We start from the raw sequence: 9,436 nt of genomic DNA on the forward strand, positions 1-9,436 counted from the left end.
AGATAGATAGATAGATAGATAGATAGATAGATAGATAGATAGATAGATAGATAGATAGATAGATAGACAGATCGATAGATCAATCGATCGATAGATAGATAGATAGATAAATAAATAAATATATTTTTAGGTAGACGGACAGACGGACAGACAGACAGATAGATAGATAGACCAATAGACAGACAGACAGACAGACAGACAAACAGACAAACATCTAGACACTGACCGCGAGAAGAAGGTATTGTTAGCTATAACCCCTATTTATCAGCATTTAGTTAATAACGTGAAACGTACAGCCACGCGCACCGCGACAACGCATGCGTAACACCATCGACAGCGGCGTGACATAACCAAACTGCCCAGAATCTATCAGCCTCTCTACGACACACACACACACAAGATGACCATTACTCTACATGATCGAGGTATGCGGAAGACGTGGGTGGGCACCCGAGCATCCGCATGGTCAAACTATAGACAGTATACGTCACGTCTTCATAAAGGACTCTGACATAACGTCATCGGGGCGGCGGCGGCGGCGGCGGCGGCTGTGCAGCGGTGCCTAACGCACTCGTGCGACGCGCCGTATATAAAGCGGACACGATACGCCGATCGTCACTTATATAGGTGTGTCCGTGTTTAGCTGTGAGCGTCGGCCGAGCCGTGTAGCATTATTACAACGGTCACAGGTATTCGCACAACGACAACCGCCGCGTCTTCACAATCAGGTAGATGTTTCGCTCAGCGCGCAATATAGTTGTAGTTAGTTGGGTTTCGTTTCAGAATTTTTGGCTTTAATGATTTGTAACCAGAGTTCATGTAATTATTTAGAACGCACGTGAACGAACGAAGCTTCGGCGAGTATAGATACGTCTTCTTGTGTTGACTTTGCAATTTTGTTTTTACTCTAGCGTTTGAAATGATTTCGGTCGGTTTTAAGCTTTTTCCTCATGCGATTTTGCTTGATAGTTTGAGAACTTAGGATCGTAGAACGTGGTGGTGAGTGTGAACGTAGGTGAGCGTGATTTTAGTGATGGTAATTCCTTCATTGACGCTGATGTCGATTGCTAGCTATGATCTAATCTAGTTCTAATAGCAAACGCTATTATTATTGCCTGTTCGCTCCACGTATTGTGAGTTTTTATTGATTTATTAATAACTTTGCTTTCATTGCATGAAAATATTATGTAAACCATAGAAGTCTACATTTAGAATTTCTTAGATATTATTATACTCTTAGTTATTAGGCATTCACGGTAAATCTTTAGCATTTCTTATTGAATCACATTGTTGTTATTCGACTTTTCGGCTTCGGTTCTTTCTGATTAGGGATTATTTACCTGAGCATAAGTCGCAGTCGACATATTTTCTTACGAAACCGCTTGCATTTCTACAAGCGGCAATTGTTGTAGTTAATCCTACGTTTTCCACGCGTTTTCCGCAAGAATCGAGTTAGCACGGATCTTTTAACACGGATAGTGCAAGTGAAGGTTCAGGGATCTTGTGCTAACGTGTGTGTGTGTGCGCGGCTTTACATATTTGATATAGGTATTAACAGGAGTAAGATAATAGGAGACGTCATATAATATAACTATTTACTATTCGTTTGCATGATCCCATTCTGCCGCTATCATGCGCGTATTTCATACGGCGAATGACACGCTTATTATTAGCAATTGACGAGTGTTAGCAATGGTAGCATATATCTACGGACGTTAGCAATGGTAGCATATATCTACGGGCGTTAGCAATAGTAGGATTCCTAAGGTATTATCAATACTAAGATATATCTACGGACGTTAGCAATGGTATCATATATCTACGGGCGTTAGCAATAGTAGGATTCCTAAGGTATTATCAATACTAAGATATATCTACGGACGTTAGCAATGGTATCATATATCTACGGGCGTTAGCAATAGTAGGATTCCTAAGGTATTATCAATACTAAGATATATCTACGGACGTTAGCAATGGTATCATATATCTACGGGCGTTAGCAATAGTAGGATTCCTAAGGTATTGGCCATCTTCAGCCACGATTAAAGCGGCCATCTTCAACACGTGAAGATATTACATACCTGCTACTGTACGCGTTTAGACCAATGAAAAACGAGCCGAAAACTCATAATTACGTGCGGTTTTACTAGTAGATCTGAATTATCTGAGACAGCTTTAGCAACAGGATGATTGCAAGCTTACACGCCAGCCCGTGATAGGGATTCGAAAGGCGATCCAGTGTTGCCGGTTGAGAGGAGAAGTGGCAGAAGTTCCGAACAGAATCAACACTCGCAAAATTACCCGTATGTTTTTTGCTTCAGTGACGCATTGCAGCCTAGGGGCCAGTGATTACACACTGGCCTAATGCTATTATTAGCGAGAGTATTTCATTATTGTAGGTTATTACCGACGCGCTGCAATTTTATAATCAGGGTTCACTCGCAATTTCGCCTCTACTAGTTTAACTAGGCACGAAGGGTTATGGTGTGAGCGCCAGCAGTATCGCTTCTCAACAATAATTCACACAGCTGTTGTTGTTTTTTCTCTACAGGTTGGTGAAATCAACATCGCGATGTTACCGCCGTCGAATGTGCTGATATGCTATGCGTAAGTTCACGTATACCTAACCTTTGTTCCGGACACCCTTAGCTTACATATTGCAAATCTGGCGTCGCGAATGGTAGCTCCGTTACTCTTGTAGTTATTACCGTGATGTCGCGCCACTGCTGAGAATGTGTGAACAATAAGTTTTCTATTACATATCTATATCAAGAGCTAATTAATACCTAGGTATTAAATTAATTAATTAATTAATTAATATGGTATATTAGCATCTTGCATAGTATATATATATATATTCAGGAAGTAGATAATAGGGTTCCTATCTATCTACTTCTGATATATATATATATATATGCGTGAATATTGCCAATTACAGGCGGGAATGGTTTAAATAAACGGAACGGTAACAACAATCTATTATTTTTCTCTTACATTATCATGTAATATATATATATGCTTTGGCCTGAGAGCCTTGTGTACATTTTGCTAGAGTGTGTATCTTTCATCCGGAACGTGAAACGTGGATGACATTAATTTAACATCTACTACTGCTGATGGCGTTTGCGGCATCGTGTGCCCTGCATCCTAAATGAAACCCAGGTTTGTCTTCTTTCAATGTTTTATTCGTATTTTGTTTGCCGCAGACTGTCGGGGCATTGGGAGAGGGGTACGGATCTAAGCCGGCCTATTACTATGGTTACCTGCACAAACATACAACGACGACGCATTCTCCGTACGTCTACTTCAAACGACACACCATTCCCTACGAGGACCTGTACGAGTCTACCTACACCGACCACTACGTCTTCCACACCCCAACTCCAACCTGCCACGGATACAACTGCGACAATAACAATAAGGGCAGTGGAGGGTACGGCTCCAGCGGCAGCTCTGGCAGCAAACATGGAGGAAGCGGCGGCGGTTACGCAAGCAGCAGCGGCGGAAGCGGATACGGAAGCAGCAGCGGCGATACCGGAAGCAGCAGCAGCGGCGGAAATCGTCACCGAGGCAGCAGCGGCGGCGGCAGTGGGTACGGTAGTCGCAGCAGCGGAAGCGGATACGGAAGCAACAGCGTTGGAAGTCGGTACGGAAGCAGCAATTCTGGCGGGAGTGGATACGGTAGTCGTAACACCAACAGACACGGTGGGGGTAGCAACAGACACGGTGGGGGTAGCAGCAGCGGTGGATACGGTGGGGGTAACAACAACAACAACAGATACGGTGGTAGTAGCAGCAGCGGTGGATACGGTGGGGGTAGCAGGGGAAGCAGTGGATACGGTGGTGGTAGCAGCAGCGGTGGATACGGTGGTGGTAGCAGCAGCGGTGGATACAGTGGGGGTAGCAGGGGCAGCGGTGGATACGGTGGTGGTAGCAGCGGCAGCAGTGGATACGGTGGTGGTAGCAGGGGCAGCAGTGGATACGGTGGTGGTAGCAGCGGCAGCAGTGGATATGGTGGTGGTAGCAGCGGCCTTGGCGGTTTCAACAGCAACTTCGGTAACCTTAACGGCGGCTTCGGTAGCAGTGGCTTCGGTAGCAGTGGCTTTGGTAGCAGTGGCTTTGGTAACAGTGGTTTCGGTAGCGGCAGTGGTGGTTATGGTGGCGGTAGCGGTAGCGGATTCGGATTTGGAAGCAATAACCTTGGCAGCAGCTTTGGAAACGTTGGTAGCGGAAAGGGTAACAGTGGAGGCGGCTACAGCAATCAAAACACTAGCAGGGGTCGCAGCCACGGTGGAAACAGCGGTGGCTATGGGCGTAATCAAAGCAATAGACGTGGCGGGTACGGCCAATCGCGAAGGGGTTACGGACATTAATTTCACTGCGATGATTTCAATATAATTGTGAATATTTTGTTTTCGTTGAAAGATATCGAACGGGTATAGCTTATCTGTGCTTCGCCGTGAATAATGCTCTCTTCGTTTGCGTTATACCTACGAGTTGTACATGTGTTTGTTGTTAGCCTTGTACTTTTTTAAAGGTCATGTTGTTATCATGTAAACATCCAATTCGTAATTCATATACTTTTGTCATTTGTCTTATTAGCAAAGTGTCAACGTGCGGCATAGGTGTTGACGATCATGTGTTACTATATAACATTTCATTTCCATTGATATTTTATCGACGTTCGTGTATCGCTAATATAAGAACTATATTTTACTCATAATGTTTTTGATATGAAGTGGGGGCTTAAACTTTAAACCTAAAACACAAGTACACGTTCCTAGTAAATTACGTACTCATTACCGTAGGATGAAGAATCATTTGTATTTATTACATTCACCGTAGATTTATATTATTACAGGACTACATCCATTATTTATTGTAAATTTGTTCCAAAAATTAATACAACAAACTTGGCACAATTATGAATTTCAAATAAATGATAATTGGTTCTAAAATGCTGTTCAATGTTCTCACTATCTTTTTCTGTGTAACACGTATAAGCACACATGCATGCGTTTTTAGATCATAGTTCTCTATGATGAACATTCACTTGCTAATTCTTCGATTTCCCTCTCGTCATCGAACATTCCTCTACCACTGAGCAAGAGCTAAGTGAATAAGGACAGTCATGGATCCCGGGTAGGAAGCGGGTAGGCTTCATGTGGTTCGTGATGAGCCTATAATTCGGTTATGATGAGTTTGTGATGGTTCGTGATAAGCCTAAGAATCGGTTATGCAATACAATAGACGTCCAGTTGCCCGTTGCCCTCCCCTCCCCCTCCCCTTCTCTGGCCCAGTTGCCCAGCCCCTTCACAGGCTATCTCAAATTTCGCAGACTTACTGAGATACCAATTCAGATATTATCTATATCAGATACCAGTTTAGATTCAGGGGCCATTACCGCCGGGGATCTTGACTTTATTACATCATAAGTTTTCACCAATATCAGAGGTCGTGTCATGCAGGTGCTTGGTTAATGAGATGACCGCGTTACTGAAATTTATCTGGAAAGCCAATCCACAATGATAATTTTTTTATGTCAGTCTACTCGTGAGTATATATATATATGCTAATTTTAGCAAATGCTAGGGTTGCATGCGTATTGCATATATCTGACCATATTATAGCGTCTTTGAGTATATATATAGTAGGAAGGCGGTAAATCTTCCAAACCTTCTTAAAATATTAGATAATCGATCAAAAATAAAGTTGATTGATAAAGTTAGACTCAGACGTGTCAGTGCGCATGCCTGCTATCTGCTAATACAAATTACATTTTATTACAATTATGCATTTAAAATGGAGAGGACATAATATATTCCAGAATGGAATTTCCAGAACAGCCACATCTTCTCAACATCCCGTACATTTATCGTTGCCGTTGGTCGGCGCTAGTGTCGCGCATGAGAAGTAATGTATAATGCAGCATTTAATGCTAAACAAAAAATATTTAGATATAATTTGGCTAAAAACATACATTTGTAGTGAGCATACGTCACGGGACTGATGCGCTTGTTTAAGAAAATGTTTTCAGCGAGCGCGCTAACTCCTTGATTTTTATTGGTTCATTATCGGTACGAACTTGTCACATGACAATAACAATAGAAGTGGCGCTGATGATCAAATACGCGAAAGCACAAGGTAGCAAAATTTATTTTGGAAATCAGTGTTTTTAGAAGTACGAAATCAGTCGATTTACGTCAACTGTATCATGTTATGTACCATGTAAATGTAATTTGAGGTAATTCAACTAAACTAAATGTCGGAGAACTGCTTAAACTGCACGTTAGTGCGGCTACAGAGCATAGGAAGAGGCACGTTGGAAAGGGCTCAACGCCGTGGCCAGGTAAAACTGATCAACAAAACAGGAAGACCAAATTATATAACTATATTATAAGATAGATAGGGATAGATCATAGGGAAAGACACACAGACACGCACGCACGCACACACGCAGACATACACATGCAGACACACGCGCACTCACTCACGCACGAATACACACGCAGACTGTCAAGACATACACATCAAGACATGCAGACACACGCGCAGACATACAGGCACATGCATACACACACATGCAGACACGCACGCACGCACGCACGCACACTTGAATGAACAACTGTCTATAAAGGACTCTGTTTATTTCCCTCGAATGGCAGTTACAATAATGAAATCACTTCTATAGCACAAACCTGTTTATACAGGAGACCTTTTGAGTTTCACTTGAGTAGTACTCTTATGTACAGGTTTAGCATATATATATAATGTATATTTTAACATAAATATATACAGATTAATGAAATGTAGTTATGAGTTCATGTGTTTGCTTGTGTGTTATCCATGTAGGTATATGCTACCCCTGTGAGTGTCACTGTCCAGCCCTGTTGCAGCACATTATATCCTAAGGAGAGAAAGTGTCTCCCGATATCCGTGAATTCTAACAAGGCTGACACAGAATCAAAAGGTATGTGTAACATCCATGGAGCTTACTTTTTAGTTTTAGCCTAATTTAATCTAGAACTGGGTTTACACTGACGATTTTGTGTTGCCGGATTGCCAAATTGTACAAACTTGGCCAGTTGGCAACTGACAATCGGCAGTGTAAACGCAAAAGTCGGACGACCAACCGATCGGGCGCAGCGAGTTGGGAAATTAGAACATATTCTAATTTCGCCGACTCGGAGCAGTTGAGTCGGACGTTTTTTTGCCAAGTGGCCAATCAGAGAACAGCAATCAGGAGGTGTGTGCCTCCACCCTAGGGAGGAGAGCACGTTTTTGCTATCGGCGCCACGCTGGCAGCGTGGAATACATGCAAAAATTCGTATCGACGTCACCCCGCGCGTACCTACGGGTCAAATGTTGAAACGTTTGCTGCCTCACGGTCGATAACGTAAGCGCCTTGAATATTTAGAGAGAGGTTGGTAGAAAGAAGAAAAACGCCAAGTCGTCTGCATAAAATCGGCCTAAAATTGTCAGTGTAAACCCAGCTTAATTCATACACCCTTACCAGCCAATTGAAAAGGCATCATTTTTGGAAGTCTGTCCGTGAGTGACTGGATATATGCTTCAATACATTGATGCAATCTGTATTATTTTTGCTCTGAACAAGCTGCACACTATATTTATTGCCTCATTCAGTGCTCGCAAGGGTGCAATAATGGATTACCTACAGTTATATGCACCATTATGCTAGCCGCACACTATCCGACCCGAGCGTGATTTGAAGGCTTACGATTGGATATACGCGTGCGGTACGGCGTGGCAGACGAGAGAGCGTTGATGACGGGCCATGGTCTTGTTACCGCTTGTTACGGCGCGATCGGCAGTAAATCACCCTGCAGACGAGCCAGCACGACAAACAGCCCCGGGGGCATTGTCGGAGATATTGTGTGTGCGCATGCAGTCGAACTCGTCGAATTGACCGGGAAGTGTCGTGTCAAATCACGTGACTAACTGACCGCCAGGTCACATATATCGGCGCTATTGAAATACCCTATAAAAGGTGCGAGCAAACAAAGCTGGCAATCACTATACCCAAGCGTCCGTGCATCCTTTATTTGACGCGACTCATTGAAGAAATAGATAAAAAGCTGCGTATACTAAGAGGTAAGAACAGCTGATATAATTATACATTTTTAGCAACTCGTATATAATCGAATCAATTTACGCATTCGTTAGGCATGCGCGCATGCACGCACACCTACGTGTGTACGTACACGCATAAGTATATTGTATTTATTTTATTATTATTGTATTAATTAGTGAACCATTTATTCGGGTGTTTCATTTACGGTCAATTGCAACAGTAGTATTTACTCATGCAAGGCAGCGCAAATATGCTTATATACATATGTATCATCGTTCTACTATATTATTATATTATATTACTAATAATTATTATATATATTTATAAATTTTTTATTATATTATTACTCTATATTTATCTACTTATCGGACTTCTGTGTGTGATGATATGGTGGAGGTGGGAGGAGGGAGGAGGGGAGGGGGAGGGGGTGACCTTCCGTGAGAATCAGGAAACACAGCGCGCTGCTTTGACTTGCGCGTCTCGTACACTCACGCAGAAAGTCTCACGTCGCTGTGAACGGAGCGCCCTGCTCCCTCCCCTTGACGGGTCACGTTAGCAACTAACTTCTACCACGACGCGTTTCCACGCGGGGCAAGCGCGTGTAACGGCGCCGTGTGTGCGTGTGTGTGTATGTGTGCGTGCGTGTGTGCGTGCGCGTGTTACGGCGCGGTGCGTGTGTGTGTGCAAGTGTGTGCGCGCGTGTAACGGCGCCGTGCGCGCGCGCGCGCGCGCGTGTGTGTGTGTGTGTGTGTGTGTGTGTGTGTGTGCGCGTGTTTGTGTGTGTGAGTGCGTAGTAGGTTCGTACGTGGATGGTTGCGGGTGCGGGTGGTAGGGGGGTGGGGTGCTGAGCTCCATCGATGTTTTGTGTGCGGAAGTTACAACACTTTACGCGCGCGTCAGGTTTGTTTCCTATCACCTCGCTCCTGTCCGGTTAATCGGCCATGCGTCAAGGCGCGGGGTGGCCGTAGCGCGGGACGCCGTCGTAAAAACGGGGCCGTGAAAGTCTGGCGAGTGTGACGGGCTGCTGAGAGGAAGGGGAGGGGGTAGGGGGAGGGATGGGGTAGTGGGAGTGGGAGAGATGCACGGCAGATTCCGCTAATGCTGTAAACGCTCGTGACATCGCCTGAACTTTGTTGCACGCGGGGGCATGCGCGCTAGAGAGAGAGAGCGAGAGCGAGAGAGAGAAAGAGAGAGCAAGAGAAATAAGGAGAGAGAGAGAGAAGAGAGAGAGAGAGAGAGAGAGAGAGAGGAGGAAGAAGAGAGAGAGAGAGAGAGAGAGAGAGAGAGAGAGAGAGAGGAGGAGAGAGAGGAGGGGAAGGGGAGAGGAGGAGGAGGAGAGAGAGA

The 9,436-nt window shown here is 44.3% G+C and overlaps 1 protein-coding gene across 1 annotated transcript in view; it reads left to right on the top strand.

Moving 5' to 3' along the window:
• The window catches only part of LOC106813899 (glycine-rich protein DOT1-like), a 14,911-nt gene extending 9,959 nt beyond the window's left edge, over positions 1-4,952 (top strand). The window contains exon 3 of the mRNA XM_014818143.1: positions 3,207-4,952. Coding sequence (XP_014673629.1) covers positions 3,207-4,373 — 1,167 coding nt within the window. The 3' untranslated portion in view covers positions 4,374-4,952. The remainder of the gene's footprint in view (positions 1-3,206) is intronic.
• Positions 4,953-9,436: the final 4,484 nt, after the last annotated feature.

Source organism: Priapulus caudatus, unplaced genomic scaffold, assembly GCF_000485595.1.
Source record: "Priapulus caudatus unplaced genomic scaffold, Priapulus_caudatus-5.0.1 Scaffold841, whole genome shotgun sequence".
Lineage (NCBI taxonomy): Eukaryota > Metazoa > Priapulida > Priapulimorpha > Priapulimorphida > Priapulidae > Priapulus > Priapulus caudatus.